Source organism: Ornithorhynchus anatinus, chromosome X2 (assembly GCF_004115215.2).
Source record: "Ornithorhynchus anatinus isolate Pmale09 chromosome X2, mOrnAna1.pri.v4, whole genome shotgun sequence".
In the NCBI taxonomy this organism is placed as follows: Eukaryota; Metazoa; Chordata; class Mammalia; order Monotremata; family Ornithorhynchidae; genus Ornithorhynchus; species Ornithorhynchus anatinus.
Window position 1 is genome coordinate 18,805,275 of NC_041750.1, and position 18,833 is coordinate 18,824,107.

Genomic DNA, 18,833 nt, shown 5'->3' on the forward strand with positions numbered 1-18,833 from the left:
ATTCAACCGTATTTATTGAGCGCTTACTGTGTGCAGAGCAAGCACTGTACTAAGCACTTGGAAAGTACAATTCAGCAACAGAGAGAGACAATCCCTGCTCACAATGGGCTCATAGTCTAGAAGGGGGAGACAGACATCAAAACAAATAAACAGTGTTGTGGATTGTGCTAAAGAAAAAAATGGGAAGAGTTAATCAAGGAAAACTTCCTCTATGAAATGAGTCTTGAGCCAAGGAAGAGAGATGCGGTGTGGTGAATGGGAGGAGTTAGAGGGGAGGGAGGGGAAAGGAGAAGCAAAAAGATATCAACCCTTACCCTGAAATATGGGTCTGGGGGGAATGGAGAGAGAAACACGGTGCTGTCCAAGAGTGGGTGGGGGGAGAGGAAAGCAAGAGGGGGAGGAGTTAATAAGGAAGATAGTAGATTTTTTTTTTTGTTTTACCTTGTAAGAACATTAAAAAAAAAATGCCCAACTGGATCCTTGTCCAGTTGCCCTCATTTCAAGTCAGTGATGCAACACCCAGCAAAACCTCTTGTCTGCTCTGCCAAGACAAGACCAGCTTGGCAAAAGCTGCCAAATTAAATAGCCTCAAAACCTCACTGAGTTTGGCGGTTGGTATTGTATTCCATTGTCTCCCTTCTTTCCTGACAATTTGATGGCTCCCTTTCCAAAACAGATTTCACTATGTTCTGCAATTCCAGTTTGAAAAGAAAAAAAATGTATTAGAGCCCTTCCTACAAATCAGAATCAAACTTACTAGAGATCAACTGAGGCTTGGCTATGTTTTCAATAAATTATGGATAAATTCAATTTTGGAGCCATTTTAAAAATGAAAAGGATGTGGATGAATGGCTTCAGAAGAGGTCTTCAAATGACATTTACCAGTATGTTAAACTGCTGAAGAGCTAGTGACATGATAATGAAACCAGCAAAGAGCTCTTTGTAATTTTTATCTGGAGATGAAAAAAGCCATTGCTGTACTATATAGTTTTGAAAAAGTTGAGATATAGTGACACATTCTCCAAGGGTGAAAGATAAAATGCATTTTCCAAGTTAAAGAAATCCAGTTATTTTCTAAAGTTTAATTTCTGGGAGAATCAAGTTCATGTCTGTGCTTCATGTACTGAAATTGAACATCAGAACCCTTAAAAAAAAAACCCCAGGTGATTCAGATGTCTACTTTGAAAAGTCTTTAGTATTTCTGTTTGTAATAATTTTTGCAAAGTATTTTAACGTTTGCTAGTCTCTAACCATGCACTCATTATACTTCCCTCCCAACAGATAATGGTAATGTCTGACGGAACGTCGGTTCCTTCAGGACAGAGTCTTAACCTCCCCAGCCTCCCCAGTAATTCTTTGTCTTTTTCTGATGTGAAGAAGAATAAGTCATCTCACGGTTCAAAGGTGAGTCTCTAAAGAAGAGCCCTTAACTGTGGAGAAGTTGAAACATGCAATTAGGGATATTTTTTCTTAGAGATGCTGAGCGATTCATTTTACATCTTAAATGGAGTGTTTGAAATGAACTCATTTCATTGAAGGGCAGTCCCTCGTCCTGCCTCCTTAAAAACAATTGAGGAAGTTAGGTCGGCAAGAAAAGCAACCTCTGAATCCGTTTAAGTGCTTGCTTTTCTTAGATTTTTTTTTTCCACTTTACCTTCGTGGGCCTTTTTGAATATCATTGTGGTTATTTTACACATGAAGCCTCTGTACAATTGCGGTAAATATATGCCCAAGAGGCGTCACTCAGCAAGATGGTTATACCTCTACCAGGTGAATATCATCTTGACCCTCTCGATCCTGGAGCTCGTCCAAATCCAGCCGTGTCCCCGGACTAAGGGGTCTGGACAAGGAAGGCTTGGAGAGTCCAGGGAAGCCCTGAGTGATCCCCACCTACTCTGCAAGACCCCATAGAGGTCAGAATGGTTGTGAGACTGATTCTGAGTTTTGGGCCATCTTTGAAGGGTAGGCCCAGGACTGTGATTTGGTATTTGTGAAGTAGCGTGGCTCAGTGGAAAGAGCCCGGGCTGGGGAGTCAGAGGACAGGGGTTCGAATCCCGGCTCCGCCACTTGTCAGCTGTGTGACTGTGGGCAAGTCACTTCACTTCTCTGGGCCTCAGTTACCTCATCTGTAAAATGGGGATTAACTGTGAGGCTCATGTGGGACAACCTGATTACCCTGTATCTACCCCAGCGCTTAGAACAGTGCTCTGCACACAGTAAGCGCTTAACAAACACCAACATTATTATTATTAGTATTATTATTATTATTGTTATTATTTGTGCCTGCCTTACACAGAACCTGGCCTTGGGTTGAGCTTAGCCTAGGCAGTGACAAGAAGCCTGGATTTAGGCTGAAGCATCTTGGCAAATTGTCTAGCATCCCCCCACTCCCACACCTTTCATTCATTCATTCAGTAGTATTTATTGAGCGCTTACTATGTGCAGAGCACTGTACTAAGCGCTTGGAATGTACAATTCGCCAACAGATAGAGACAATCCCTGCCCATTGATGGGTTTACAGTCTAAACGGAGGAAACAGTAGCAATAAATAGAATCAAGGGGATGTACACCTCATTAACAAAATAAATAGGGTAATAAAAATATATACAAATGTGCAAATAAGCACAATGCTGAGGGGAGGGGAAGGGAGAGGGGGAGGAGTAGAGGGAAAGGGGGAAAAGGGAGGGCTTAGCTGAGGGGAGGTGAAGGGGGGTGCAGAGAGGCAGCAAAGGGAACAGAGGGAAAAAGGGGAAGTTCAGTCTCAGTCTGGGAAGGTCTCTTGGAGGAGGTGAGCTCTCAGTAGGGGTTTGAAGAGGGGAAGAGAGTTAGTTTGGCAGAGGTGAGGTGGGAGGGCCTCTGGAATCCCTTGATACTATGCGTGGCCTGAGGAAGAGGGAAATGGGCAGGCGTATTCCATGGACACTAGTGAGTGCATCAGCTATGACATGGTAAAACAGTCCCTGATATTCCTTGTTTGCTTTTTCTCCTCCCCACCTGGCTAAAAGAAAAATAGTTGTCACCCTTCAGAGTCCTTGGGTTCAGCTCACACCAGGCCCAGAAATTTGAATCAATTTAGGGATCTTCCAGCCTCATCTCTTGAATCCTCTGTCACACTCATTATTTCACCAGGCTTTGAACCCCTCGAGGTACGGGGTCCGTGTCTAATTCCCACCTGTGTACTCTTTCCCAGTGCTTAGTACAGTGCTAAGCACACAGTAAGAGCTTAATAAATAATACTACTGCCACTACCGAGCTGGATCTCATAGGTAATTTCTGCAGCTTTGTTGGAAGCCCTTGGATAAATTTGAAAATTCTGCAGTGACATTTCACTTTCTGTAGACAGCAGCATTGTGTGTGTGTGAACTGTTGGGAAAAGTCGATCCTGTGTGTAAACCGCTTCAGCAGTGTGTCCATGTGGCCTAGTGGATGTAGTCTGCAACTGGCAGTTGGGAGACCTGGGTTGTAAACCCAGGTATGCCATTGGCCTGCTGTGTGGCCCTGGGCAAGTCACATAACTTCTCGGTGCCTCAGTTTCCCCATTTGTAAAACGGGATGAGATACCTGCTCTCCCTGCTTCTTAGATTTTGAGTCCGATGTGGGACAGGAATTGTGTCCCAAGTGATTATCTCGTATCTACCCCAGTGCTTTGCCCAGTGCTTTGGCACATAGCGCTTAATGAAAGTTGCAACTAATTAAAAGGAATTTCAGTAAAACCATAAACTTTATTTTCAGCAGTCTGGGTAGAGGAGATATATATTCATGTTACAGCTTTTAAAATCTTATATGGAAATATACCTTAGCAAATCATATCCCCAGCCCAAACTGAGGTTAGAAATAGTGTGCATATGAAATAGTATGGAAGAGGCATCTTCAGTTAGCATGAGTAAAGGGATTCAATACCCTCCTGTTATACAACTAGAAGACCAGATGATTGTGGCAGGTATATATTCAGTCTGAGAAAGGCTTAGCCAATCAGGAAGTGGATCTTGTGGAAGAACATGATAGCAGTAACTCTTGAGAACTACTTATGGAAGAGGACATGGTGTTTCCTATTGGGAATGTCCTGGGACTACACTAGGCATTTCTCTATTACTAGTAATTACAAATGAAGAATGAGTGGATATAGTTTATAGGCCTATGTAGTGAAACCAGTTTTCCTCAGGCAGAGATCTTTTTGGTCACAAAACCTAGTTGCCTGCTCTCTCTCAGGTGTGGAGTTGGGCCACTGTACTCTCATCATCATCATCATCATCATCATCATCATCAATGGTATTTATTGAGTACTTTGCAGAGAATGCTGTACTAAGTGATTAGGAGAGTACAGTACAACAGAGTTGATGGACACGTTCCCTGCTCACAAAGTGCTTACAATCCAGAAGGCGAGATTACAGTCTTTCATTCCAGTTTTCTCTGGTCCACACATGCCTTGCAGGCAGCCCACATCAAATTCTGGCTCCTACTCCATTCTAATCCTCCTTGACCTCTCTGCTGCCTTTGACACTGTCGACCATCCCCTCCTCCTCCATACCTTATCTCACCTTGGCTTCACGGACTCTGTCCTCTCCTGGTTCTCCTCTTACCTCTCTGGCCGATCATTCTCGGTATCCTTCGCTGGAGCCTCCTCCCCCTCCCATCCTTTAACTGTTGGAGTTCCTCAAGGGTCAGTTCTTGGCCCTCTTCTGTTCTCCATTTACACTCACTCCCTTGGTGAACTCATTCGCTCTCACAGCTTTGACTACCATCTCTACGCAGATGACACGCAGATCTACATCTCCGCCCCTGTCCTCTCCCCCTCCCTTCAGGCTCGCATCTCCTCCTGCCTCCGGGACGTCTCCACCTGGATGTCGGCCCGCCACCTAAAACTCAACGTGAGCAAGACTGAGCTCCTCATCTTCCCTCCCAAACCCGGTCCTCTCCCAGACTTCTCTATCACCGTGGATGGCACGACCATCCTTCCCGTCTCTCGGGCCCTCAATCTCAGTGTCATCCTTGACTCGTCCCTCTCGTTCACCCCACACATCCTATCCGTTACCAAGACCTGCCGGTTTCACCTCTACAATATCGCCAAGATCCGCCCTTTCCTCTCCACCCAAACGGCTACCTTACCGTTGCGGGCTCTCGTTATATCCCGGCTAGACTACTGTGTCAGCCTTCTCTCTGACCTCCCTTCCTCCTCTCTCGCCCCGCTCCGGTCTATTCTTCACTCCGCTGCCCGGCTCATCTTCCTGCAGAAACGATCTGGGCATGTCACTCCCCTTCTTAAACAACTCCAGTGGTTGCCTATTGACCTCCGCTCCAAACAGAAACTCCTCACTCTAGGCTTCAAGGCTCTCCATCACCTTGCCCCTTCCTACCTCTCCTCCCTTCTCTCTTTCTACCGCCCACCCCGCACGCTCCGCTCCTCTGCCGCCCACCTCCTCACCGTCCCTCGGTCTCGCCTATCCCGCCGTCGACCCCCGGGTCACGTCCTCCCGCGGTCCTGGAACGCCCTCCCTCCTCACCTCCACCAAACTGATTCTCTTTCCCTCTTCAAAACCCTACTTAAAAATCACCTCCTCCAAGAGGCGTTCCCAGACTGAGCTCCTCTTCCCCCTCTACTCCCTTTGCCATCCCCCCTTTACCACTCCGCAGCTAAAGCCTCATTTTCCCCTTTTCCCTCTGCTCCTCCACCTCTCCCTTCCCATCCCCACAGCACTGTACTCGTCCGCTCAACTGTATATATTTTAGTTACCCTATTTATTTTGTTAATGAATTGTACATCGCCTTGATTCTATTTAGTTGCCATTGTTTTTACGAGATGTTCTTCCCCTTGACGCTGTTTATTGCCATTGTTCTTGTCTGTCCGTCTCCCCTCATTAGACTGTAAGCCCGTCAAACGGCAGGGACAGTCTCTATCTGTTGCCGACTTGTTCATCTCAAGCGCTTAGTACAGTGCTCTGCACATAGTAAGCACTCAATAAATACTATTGAATTGAATGAATGAAATTCATTTGGTCCTTCTACTATGTTGTTTTCCTTGGGTGATACTTTGGTATAATGACTGGTAGATTTAAAGACTGAATTGATCTTCCAGGGCTTATTCCACCTTGTTTATATCCCCCCCTCTGATGAATTCAAGGCTCCCTTGAACCTTCAACTAACCATCAGTTATCCAGCTCTTGTTTTCTTGATTTACGGAAATCATAAAGGATTTCATCAGAAAACAAAATCATTTTAACTGGACCTAGACAATAACTGAATCGAAATAAATACTAATCTGCATTTCTGGTTTCCAACCCCAAGTTTCCAAATTTAACTTATGGATGAGAATGTTTAATTGCAACAGTCTGAATTACATAAAAACTGGGAATTTTATGCAACTATTGATGTTTAACATGGTGGACTTTGAACCAAGAAATGTTAAATAGCCCTCATGAAAGATTCAGATGATAATCCATAATTCATCAAAGAAATGTATTTAAATTGTTTCAATTCCATGTAGTAATAATATCTTAATTATATAATTTTGAAAGGAAAGAACTCTCACACAGAGAAATCATCCCAAACCACAACTGAAAATATCATTTGATTTTATTTGAAATATGTATTAAAAATCAAACTCAGCATTATCAAAAGGGGCCTAACTTTATTGCATTTATCTAGTGAACAAAAATGATATGTGACAGTAGTGAGAAAACACTTAATATTTATGTATTTCTTAAACAGATATGACAGTTTGTGGGCCCGATGTGAGGCAGGGATGCTGTCTGATCTGATTATCTGATATTTAACCCAGTGCTTAGCACAGGGCTTAGCACATAGTAAGTGCTTAATAAATGCCATGAATATACCTATTTTCATCTTCTGATAATTGGCACAAAGCCCAGTTGAAATCAAAATCAGATCCAAATTCAAGTATGTGTTGGACTCTAGACTCTAAGGTCATTGTGGGCAAGGAACATGTCTACCAACTCTATTATATTGTACTCTCCCAAGTGCTTAGGACAGTACTCTGCACACAGTAAGTTCTCAATAAATACAATTGACTGATTCATAAGCCCTGTAGTTTCATATTCTGATACACTGTTGTCAGTTTTGCACTAGGAATACTGACAATAGATGTTCAACTTAGTTGTGAAGAAAGTTTCTGACTTCTTTTTGTATGATAGATTGCCCTCAGATACATTTTCTGTCTCAGTCGCTAATCCAATTGTTTTAAATTTGTATGTTTCCCCTAGAAAATTTAATAATTGCACAAGCTTTTTGTTTATCAATGCAGACTACTTTGTGATTGTAATTTCAGTGCTAAAGCTAAATCTTTTTTGTGAAGCTTGGGATAAATTTAGGGCTTATGATGACATTTAAATGTGTGACTGTGATGTGATCATTACCAGTGTCAGCCTTTTAATTGTATCTCCAGGCATGGAACAGAAGCAGGTAGGGAATAACATGGAGAATTTGCCTAATTGTATGTTAGCATTTGCTGACTGACCTGTAAATAAGAAGATTATCTATAAACATAAAGGACTGGAAAGTACCTCAGGCAGTATTTAGTTGCTTGCACATTTTATTTGCAGACACCAAGCTGCATGTACTGTAGTATCTTTTTCATGTCAGTGTAGACTGTAAGCTCGTTGTGGGCAGGAAATATGTCTGTTGTTATATTGTACTCGCCCAAGAGCTTAGTACAGTGCACTGCACAGAGTAAGTGCTCAGTGTATACAGTTGAATGAATGAATCAGTATCAACAGTTTTTAGTACCCACTCTGTTCAGGGAACTCTGCTAGGCACTTGGCTAGCATATATATTAGGACTAAAACTCATGCCTGCTGCCTTCGAGGACCTTACAGTCTCTTGGGTAAGGCATATGGACAGAAACTGACAAATACTATAGGGGGACAGTCTTCCAAAAAATGGGATTCCTTTTGGTGTAGCAAGATCACCCTGGCAGAATGTACAGAGGATGCAAAAGCCAAAGAGGAAACTGAGAAACTTGATGAATAAACAAACCTGGGAGCAAAAGTGAGTCTGAGTAAAGGAAAACACTGAATAATGTGAAGATTGGCAATGTTCATTCATTCAGTCATGTTTTTTGAGGCTTACTGTATGCAGAGCTCTGCACTAAGCGCTTGGAAAGTACAATTCAGCAATAAAGAGAGAAGGTTCACACTAAGCTCCCTCGCATCAGGTTAGAAGGTTTATAGATTGCTTTCTTGCAACCTGAGAGTCAATGATATTAGCAGTGTTCCTTAGCCGTCAGAAGCAACTCTGCCTGGAAGGTAGGAAGCCAAAACAAATAAGGGGCAAGGAGAGACACCTCATGACCACTCCCCTTCCGTAGACTGACTGAAATTTCTTTTATATCGTCTACATAAGAGTTAATGGGTTTCATTTTTCAATGTGTGTCCAACAGGCCCTGCTGGGGGTGAAAGAAAATGGCACCACCCTATTTCCCCTGTCCTAGATTCTGAAATGGAAACTGGGTTTTAATTTACCAGCCCCAGAGAATTGTCTGGATGCTCTAGCAGTCTTTCCAGAGTTGGGGCAACTGGAAAAAGTCCCTTTTATGTCTGTTTCTTGTACCTTAAAGGGCGTTGTGTTGGAATTTGCACTCAGCTCCATCTACCCCTACTGAGTTCTACATTAAAGTACAGATCTTGGTCTGGTCTTTATGTTCTCACATACATTATAACATCACATTATTACTTCCACTATTCGGTGATTCCATTCTTTTTTTTAGCAATGTTTGATGTTTAATAGTTTTGTATAGCTGTGTTCCAGCAGAAAAACATAGGCAGCCAGGAAAATTGAGTTGGCTGGGGTAACAGAAGTGCAGATACGGAAGTTTTTGCTGTAGGAAAACACAATGTTTTGTGCTCCCTCTACTGGCTCGGAAGTAGAGCTTCACTTAAGTTTACTGGTGATAATTGTGCATTCAGTATGGAACAAACAAAACAAAAGCTTTTTATCTTCGACTGTGTAAGGTGAATCAATCATGGTTCCTGCCACTGCCTCACTGACAAGATGGACGGCACAATAATTTTTACTTTGCCTCTCTTCGGAGGTTCCGAGCATAGTCATTACTTTTCAAAAGAGCTTTCAGAAAATGAAAAACACTCATCTGTGCAAAGAGAATAAGCAGCATTGTTACTAAAATTCCCTGTTCAGGTTTGTGTGGTGGGAATGAGGAAGAGGGAGGGAGAGAGAGAAAGAGAGAGAGAGTGTGCACACGTGTGTGTGTGTGTGTGTGTGTCCTGGAGCCCCTTTTAAAAAAAATAAAAATAACTGAATTCCCCATGTATCATCTGTAGCTTTCTGGATCGTCTCTTTTGAATAGAAGATTTGTAGTATCCTGTCAAATTACATATCAATGCAGTGCTCTTTACAGTATTTGAAACAAAATGCTCCAATTGATTTTCCCCTGCTACCAGATGCTTAAATCCCAGTTTAAAACAGAGGAGATCTCCCATCTCTTCTTGAAAGTTAATTCTTCTATCTGTGCTCTGGACCCTCCTCTCTTCTTTCACGATAATTACCTCATCACCACCCACCTGAATTATTTTAACTGTCTCCTTAGTGATCTCCCTACTTCCAGCCTCCTCCCTCTGCACGCTAGCCTATATACAGCTGCCTGATTTTGCCTTTCTAAAATGCTTCTTGGAACATCACTCCTCTCCTCAAACTCTTCATCTAGGTCTGTATTGCCTCTTGCATGAAATAAGGTAAAACACCTGATCATTTATTCAAAGCTGTAGTATGGCCTGGTGGAAAGAGCATGGGCCTGGATGTCAGAGGCCCTGGGTTCTGATCCCAGCTCCCCCACTTACTGGTTGTGTGACCTTGGACAAGTCATTTAATTTCTCTGTGCCCCAGTCCCCACATCTGCAAAATGGGGGTTCGATACCTGTTCTTCCTACTTAGACTGTGAGCCCCATGTAAGACCTGATTATTTTGTATCTACCCCAGCCCCTAATAATAAAATAAAACTAACTGGTATTTATGTACTAGGCCCTGTACTAAGCACTGGGGTAGATACAAGCAAATCGGGTTGGACACAGTCCCTGTCCCACGTAGAGGTCACAGTCTCAATCCCCATTTTACAGATGAGGTAACTGAGGCACAGAGAAGTGAAGTGACTTGCCCAAGATCAACACCAGATAAGTGGCAGAGCTGGGATTAGAACCCATGACATTCTGATTCTCAGTCCTGTACTCGATCCACTAGGCCACACTGCTTCTCTGGGTTCTACCGTGGTTCTCCTGAAACTCATCTTGCTCCTGGATGCCATGCTACCTTCCTAAGCAAAAATCCATGAGCATATGCTTGGATTGCATGAAACTTCTGAGACACAGTGGGAGTAGTTGTAATAGTATTTGTTGAGCACTCACTGACTGCAATGTATTATACATGTCCACAGGGAGCTTACACTTTAATGGGGAACATTACAAACATAAAAATATGTACAAGCAGAATAAATACAGACATACCCCCGCAATACAGCCATGATGTGTTCCTCAAACATGTGGATGTATCATGCACGACTGTACAGAGGGACATGTTTTTCCCATATTCTTACATCGGAATATGTGAGGTCCTGTTCCAAAACCAGCCCTGGCATGCTGACTGGGCCCTATAGGTAAGTATCCATTCCAGTGTAAGTTCCTCCTCTCTTTTAGGCATCACTAAACTATTGTTTAATTTTGGTTAAAGTAATTCAGGGCATAACGTCACAGCTTTAAAGGAGAAGTAGTATGAGTATTATTGTTATTAGTATTATAATGGCTTTAAGCACTCACTATGTGTCAAGCTCTGTTCTAAGTGTTGGGGATTCATTGCCTGTTCTCCCCTGAGGGACTAGAACTGTGTCCAACCTGATTTAACTTGTCACTACCCATTTTACATATGAGGAAACTGAGGCACAGAGACATTAAATGACTTGCCCGAGGTCACGCAGCAGGCAACTGGCAGAACTGGGATGGAATCCAGGTCCTTTGATTCCCAGACCCAAGCTCTTTCCACTAGGCCACTCTGATTTCCCTATGAATCTCCTGTGAGTATGAATCTTCGCAGGAGGCTGTCAGTATAGACTGACTGTGACTAGACTGACTGTGGTAGCGATTTTTCAATTGAAGTGAAGATTTTGTCCAGTGTAGATTGAACAACAGCCTCTGCTTGTCTTCATTAAGTACTTCGTAGAGGGCCAGTGCCTTCTCAACACCTCTTCACACCTTTGAGCACTCTCTATCAGGGTGGTCTTCTGTCATTTTTGTAAATTAATTTGCTTTCTTTAAAATTGAGGCAAGTCTTCCTGATCTCAAAATTTTAGCTGGTAGTGGAGAGACTAACTTTTTTCTCTGTTTTAGCATCTTGCAGTGATGCATTGGATTGTCGAGGTGTCAAACAATAATATCTCTAGATGGAAGCAGCATGATGTAGTGGATAGAGCACGGGCCTGGGAGTCAGAAAGTCATGGGTTGTAATCCCAGCTCTGCCACTTGTCTGCTGTGTGGCCTTGGGCAAGTCACTTAACTTCTCTGTGCCTCAGTTACCCCATCATAAAATGGGGATTAAGACTGTGAGCCCCATGTGGGACATGGACTATGTCCAACCTGATTTGCTTCTATCCACCCCAGCGCTTAGTACAGTGCCTAGCACATAGTAAGCACTTAACAAACCCCATAATTTTATTGTTATTATCATTATTAAATTGATGTACCCCTAGTAGGTGTAACCTGGGTTATGCCTATAATTGAATATACATTTCAGTAACATATATACAAAGGTGGGTAAAGGATGGGTATAAATAATTGCATAAGAGATGGAGATGGCTGGTGGGTTTGTTAAGCTTTGGGGTGCTGGAAGGATTGTTGAGAGCGGGTGGGATTGTAGGAGAGCATTGAATGTGGGGAGCACTATAGTCTAGAGGCTTTGAGGAGTGGGGGCTCCAGGCCAGGGGAATAGCAATGGGAGAAGGGACAGAGGCAGGAGAGGTGAGAGTGAGGTATACTAAGAAGGCTAGCTTGAAAGGGGTAAAGAGTGAACTGGGGAGTATATCAATGTAATCTGTACTTTCCAAGTGCTTAGTACAGTTCTCTACACACAGTAAGCACTCCATAAATACGATTGAATGAATAATTGATCAATAGTATTTATTGAGTGTTTGTGCAGAGCACTATTCTAAGATCTCGGGAGAATAAAATAGAATTAATAGGTATAGTCACTGCTGTAAAGGAGTTTAAAATATAGTGGGGGAAACAGATCCTTAAGTGAATTACAGATAAGAGGAAGTAAAAGAGTACACAAAATATGTACGTAAGTGCTACAATCTGCAGTGAGTACCCAAGTGCTTAGATGATACTGAAGGGATGAAGTGGCAGTTGAGGGATTGAAGGTGGGAATATGAGAGATTATTTGGGAAAGGATTCCTAGAGGAGATTTGACCTTGAAGTTGGGGAGAACTGTGGTCTGTCAGACATGAAACGATAGGGTCTTCCAGGCAAGGAGGAGAGATGAAAATGAGGCAAGGTGAGTAGGTGAGCTTGAGAGGAACTGAGAATACGAGCTGGGGTGTAGTGGGAGTAGAGAGTGGGTAAGAACGAGAGAAAGAGAGAGTTGTTGGAGTGCCTTAAAACCAATCGTCAGGATTTTCTGTGATGTAGAGAGGAATGGACAACCAGTGGAGGTTTTTGAAGAGTGAGGAGAGGTGTGCAAAGCAGTGTTTCAGAAAAATGATCCAGCCAGCAGAACGAAGAATTTAGATTACACTTAGATATGATGAGCAGAAGGAGTGGTCGGGAAGGACATGGTGAAGTTTCAGACCCTCTTCTAGGACTAGGGGGATAACCAGCATTACGAGAGGGGAGATTTGGGAGCCTCGGGGGATGGGGGTGGTGCACATCAAGCCTCCCCTTCCCTGCTCACAGATCCAGCCCCTGCTCTATAAATAGTGCTGGAATTACCAGGGAAGGGAGGGAATGTGTGAAGGTGGGTGGGTGTGCTGGAGGAAGGGGCAAGCTTCGTGGCTCAAAAGCAAATAAAATCAACATGGGGGACAACATGTGGCTTTACTGCCTGGTGTTGCACCACCCTGGTTTGGTCAGTTGAAGTCCAAAGGTAATCCCCCAAACTTCCTTTAGCCAATACCACAATTACAGCCTCCTCCCCCACTAAACCAGATTGACTGGGTTAAATTGCATCTCCTTTTACATTTCTCCTAGCTATCCTGTGGTGAAGATGCTAATAAACTGGGAAGTGGCCCAAAGTCAGGCAACAGGAGGTAAAAGGAAAACAAGCACCGAATCTGAATAATCCACACAGCAGATAATTAGTTGAGGAATAATCGAGCACTGATTGTATCTGAAAGGCCTCTTAATTGGAAAGAGGTTAACAGATGCTGCCCCATGGATGTGGTAGATGAGTTTGTGCATGAGGAAAGGTCAGAGGGTATTAAAGCAAAGAGCCCTAAAAAAATCTCATTAAAAGGAAATCCATTGTCCTAGAATCCCATCCCAGGTTTTGAAGTTCATTGAAGATAAAAATATTTATTTAAACACCAGTTCTTCATAATCTTTAAAATCTATGTACTGTTTGAGTTGGCTAGGTTGAAATCCATTCCCTTTACTTGAGGATGATTGATGTAATAGTCATAAATCTCACTTTTAATAGTAATGACCATGTGCAATTCACCAATACTGAGTGGTATTGAGGTTAACCGATTAGTAAAATAAAGGGGAAGTGTCAGTTCTCCAGGGATGGGATTTTCAGAATGGATCTGATAGCCTTTTTTTTGCCTCATCTAGGCCTCCAAATTCAACTTTTTTATTTGAATTTTTCTTTCTCCATACAGATCCCTAAAATACAATTCAGTAGCACTCACAGAAGACCTGCAAACTGACCTATGGTCAGCAGAAAGCAGGCTTCCAGCCCAGAAAATTAGTTGAACGTGCTTTGCCTCCTCTTGTCTGTTACCTTTTTGTTAGATTTTTGAGGAATTATTTTTCCATGTCTAATCTCAAGGCATGTTTGTGGCAGGAGCCATTTGTGTTCTTTTACTTAGTGAGCAGTTAGGGATGGGTGGGTGGAGGGTGAGTGAGACTGATTTGGTGAGCAAATGGAAAAATGCTAAATGGAAGGAGTTTGGAGCCCCAATAGTCCTGGAATGCCTTCGTTCACATTGTCACTCTTGTAATTGATGTGAACCCATGGACTTTACGGTTATAGAGTGCCCTTTGGGTCCAGAGAGAGATGCATAACACAGGACATGGTGTCCTTTGTCTTAATGTTCCCCATCAGCGCCCATCAAATTTAAAAACTTTTCAAGGGGCATCAGAGCGATTTTATTATTCTTCATTTTAAGAAAATATGCTCCTAGGTTGAGAACACTATGACTTTACCCAATATGTGTTCATAAACATCTGTTTAATACTACATGCAGGGATGTCTGAAGTTACTATTGAGCAAAGGTGTTTTAAAGCTATAATTAAGAGACTAGTTGCAAGTTACTCAATTTGCAAATGAGTGAATCAGCAAACCAATACAAAAGCAATGATAGTGCAATTCCAAAATGTACTCACCTAATTGTGTGGTTATTATTCTTTATTTTAAACTATTTAGTATAATAGTACATAATATGCCAATGGATGTCTTGTAATATAGTCTGTACAAATAAGGACATTTCAGAAATGAGACTTCTTTTCTGCTCTCTGCTTTCACATCTCAGAGAATTTGTAAACTTGCTCAGGTTTTTAAGAAAATTATCTGGTTTAGTGCAGTGATGGAATTTAAAAAAGCAATCGGGTAGCTACATAATTTTATGTTAAATGTGGCCTAATTTAAATCTGAAAAAAAACCTGAAGAGTTGGAGTATGCCTTGTTTTCAACGGTAAGGTTTTTGGAGAGTTTTTTGGCCCTTTTGGATTTGATAAAGCAACTCAAAAAGTAGGCATATTTCTCAAGATACATGCAATTGGTTTCCATATTGTTCACTAACCTAAGCTTTGTTGTGTAAGCTGCATCTGTCTTTAATTTTCAAGAGTCTCATTTTTGTGTGTTTACCTTCTTGCAGGACCTAAATAGGAATATCCATATGAATAGCAGCAGTAACAGTTTTTCAAAGCCCCACAAGTTAATGAAGGAGCACAAGGAAAAACCCTCTAAAGACTCAAAAGAGCATAAAAGTGCCTTCAAAGAACCTTCCAGGGAACACAACAAATCTTCCAAAGAATCCTCTAAGAAACCCAAAGAAAACAAACCCCTAAAAGAAGAAAAAATTGTTCCTAAGTTGGCCTTCAAGGAACCTAAACCCATGTCAAAAGAGTCTAAATCTGAAAATAACTTACTTACTCTCACAGGCGGTCAGCAGCAAGACAAGAAGGCACCTAGTAAAAGGCCCTCCATTTCAGATTCTGAGGAACTTACAGCCAAAAAGAAGAAGAAAAACACATCAGAGGCTTTATTTAAAAGTTTTTCTAGTGCTCCCCCACTGATACTCACTTGTTCTGCTGATAAAAAACAGATAAAAGATAAGTCGCATGTCAAGATGAGTAAGGTCAAAATGGAAAGCGAGGCAACAGAGAAGAAGAAATCAAGTTTGCCACCATTTGATAATATTGTGGATCCCAATGACTCTGACATGGAGGAAAACCTGTCTTCAAAATCTGAAGTAAGTGTCATTGATTTTTTTTTCTTCCCCCTCCTCTGGACTTTCCCAGATTTTTTTCTTGATGGGTTCAGTTTTGGAAAAGTTTGCTAAAAGTTGAATCTATACATTCAGTGGAAAATAAACTGGGCACAACTCCATAAAGAGTCCTCATGTCACCTGGTGTCAGGGTGGGATTATGGTAGGAGTTGAAATTGTTAACTGGGTTTGCAGCCTTGTGAGTGTGATGTTTATCCAATTCAGAGTGTCAAGGAAGGGGTATACCACAATATGCTCGTTGGGGTGGGGGAGTAGGGGTCCACTGGATAATGAATGGAATTCAGTATCTTCCTGCTCCCTTCTTTCTCTAGTGTCCCAGAAAAAAAAAAAAAAACCTCTCACTTGCCTGAGGCATTCAAGTACATGGTTCCATTTTATGCCTTCTACTTTAAGAGGAACGGGACCTGTGCCTGTTGCAGAATTGTACAGCTGTTTCCCTCACCCTGTGCCTTTTGTCTCGCCAAGCAACTCCATGCTTGGAATGGAAGGAAGAAGTGGCAGTGGGTGGTATTCTGTCATCTCTCTAGTACTTTAGCCTTTGGTCATTGCTCTACCTGGCACTCCTTTTCCATGGTCCTCATTCTAATAACCACTGATTTATAAAAGCAGGAAATAATATACTGTATAATATACAGAGCAGGAAGCTAAAAAACAACACTTTGTAGTGGTGGGGAGGGAGGAAGAGGCTGGGCAGAGCTAAAGTTACTCAGTTGGGTACTTCAATCAGTATAATAAAAGGAGTCTATTTGATTTTGCATAAAAGTTAATTGCAAAGTTTTGAAGTTGAAAAGATCAGCTACATGTTTTTCACTATCCATCCAGACTTCGTAACATAAAGTTTATCTCCGATAGCTCACCTCTGAGCAATGTCAGTCTCCCCTGTGAGATGTCATTACAGTCAGGGTTGCTTTAGCCTTCCACCTTCAGCATTGTACTGATGGGGGTCAGGATGAAAGGTTAAGCAGTTGCTGATGTTAATGGCCAGTTGCCCCAGGAGGAAAGAAAAAAAAAAGAAAGTTAGAAATACTTATTTTGAGTTGAGTGTTTCTCCGAGGTCTCCATTGGTTACTCATGAAGTATTTTTCTAAACTTGCAAGTTAATAGACGATGGTACATAAGTATCGTTGTAGATATTACTATTTTGGACATTTAAACTTCCTTTCTTAGAATCTCAAGTTGCTTTGCACACACTGGGAGACATCAGCGTAACACTCCTTTGCAGAGTGGTAGCTTCTACTTGGTTTTTGTTTGTATTTTACGATGGAATTTGGGAAAACCACTCCCAGCCTCAGCCTGGGAGTCGGAAGGACCTGGATTCTAATCCTGGCTCTGCCACTTTTCTGCTGTGCGACCTTGGGCAAATCATTTCACTTCTTTTTGCCTCAGTTGCCTCACCTGTAAAATGGGGATTAAGACCGTGAGCCCCATGTGGGACAGGAACTGTGTCCAACCTGATTACCTTGTATCTACCCCAGTGCTTAGAACAGTTCTTGGCACATAGTAAGCACTTAACAAATACCAACATTGTTATTATTATTATTAATTGGTAAAATGGAAATACCCAGTCATTTGACTGGATTTGTAAAGCTATCATGCTCTGTTTCCATCTTCTTCTATTCCTTTAGTTTGTTTCTGTTGCTCTTAAAATAGAATTATGATTAAAGATGTATTATTTTCATGTATTAATAAAGAACATTTCATGGGAGAACATCTAGTGATACCACTCAGAAGCATATTTGAGAAGTGGTAGTGTTTATTAAGTGCCTGCTGTGTGTAAAGCACTGAACTAAGTTCTGGGAAAGAATACACAAGTGAGAATGAGACATGGTTCCTGGCCCTCATTGAGCTCACAGTATAAGAATGAGGGTAGTCCAGTGGTGGTTGGGGGAGAGGAGACTAGCAACAGCACTTGAGGAGAAATAAAGTATTAAAATTACAAAACAACATAAAGGACAGGAATAAATACGAGAAATAAAACCAAAAAGAGCACTAGAGTACTGTGGCTAGAAGAGCAAAGGTGCAGGCTTGTAGCAGATCAGAGTGCAAAAGTCACAGCTGCAGTAATAATTATAATAATTGTATCTGTCAAGTGCCTACCATGTTCCAGGCACTGTACTAAGCGCTGGGGTAGATACAAGGTAATCAGGTTAGACACAGTCCCTGTCCCTCATGGGGCTCATAGTCTTAATCCCCATTTTACAGATGAGGTAACTGAAGCACAGAGAAGTGAAGTCACACAGCAGACAAGTGGCAGAGCCGGGATTAGAACCCAGGTCCTTCCGACTCCCAGGCCCAGCCTGTATTCAGTAGGCCACGCTGCCACAGGAGCAACTGCTACAGCCTTCCCAACGGTGTAAAGGCTGTGTGAGTCTCACCTTAACGCTACTTGTGTCCTTACCGCGGGGTGCAGGGCAGAAGGGGAGTGAAGATGATGTGGAGGGAGAGCAGCACAAGTTCCTGATGAAGCAGCTTAGCTGTCCAGTAGTTTGGGGAGGCGAAGATGCAGCTGCCAAACCAGTGTACAGTTTAGTTTTTATGCATTTCTTCTCCCTGAAAAGGAATAGTCAAAGCAGTATTCATAAAAGGCAACTGAATGTTCCAGTTAAGATCAGACAACTGATTCGGTCTTTGCTCCAGATAATGATCTCAATTAGGTGTCCCTTGTTATAGGACATAAACCTGGAAATGGTTTCTAAGTGTTTTAGTGAACCACTCTGACCTCTATACCTGTTTGAGTTATTTGGACACTGAAGCGATTACCTGAAATCTGCTTTCTTTCTCACTCATTTAGAAGGAAAATCATGTTTGCAGAGAAACACTTTTATTATTGTGGTAGGTAATTTGTATGGGAACATCAGGGCTAGTAGTGCAGTAGGTATAATGAGGCCTTGCTCAATGGAGCCTTCAAGAATGCCAGTAAGGATGGGGGAGGATAAAAGAGGCTGATCAGAAAAACGTACTGGAAGGCTGCAGTCTTTTGGGGAACAGAGACTGTGTCCAACCTGATTTGCTTGTATCAACCCCATGCTTAGAACAGTGCCTGGCATATAGCAAATGCTTAACAAATGCCACAGTTATTATGAGTTTCCCACTATCATGTGCGCCATGCTAGCATCCCAGTGAGGATGGGGCTGATGTGCTACAAGTATTTCTGGTA

General features: G+C 42.3%; 1 protein-coding gene across 7 annotated transcripts in view; it reads left to right on the forward strand.

The window, feature by feature from the left end:
* MLLT3 (MLLT3 super elongation complex subunit) overlaps positions 1 to 18,833 on the forward strand; it is a 221,644-nt gene that overhangs the window by 139,241 nt on the left and 63,570 nt on the right. For all 7 annotated transcript variants that reach the window (XM_039910473.1, XM_029052845.2, XM_029052849.2 and 4 more), the window contains 2 exons: positions 1,282 to 1,404; positions 15,044 to 15,640. In XM_039910473.1, the coding sequence (XP_039766407.1) occupies positions 1,282 to 1,404; positions 15,044 to 15,640 (720 nt within the window). The remainder of the gene's footprint in view (positions 1 to 1,281; positions 1,405 to 15,043; positions 15,641 to 18,833) is intronic.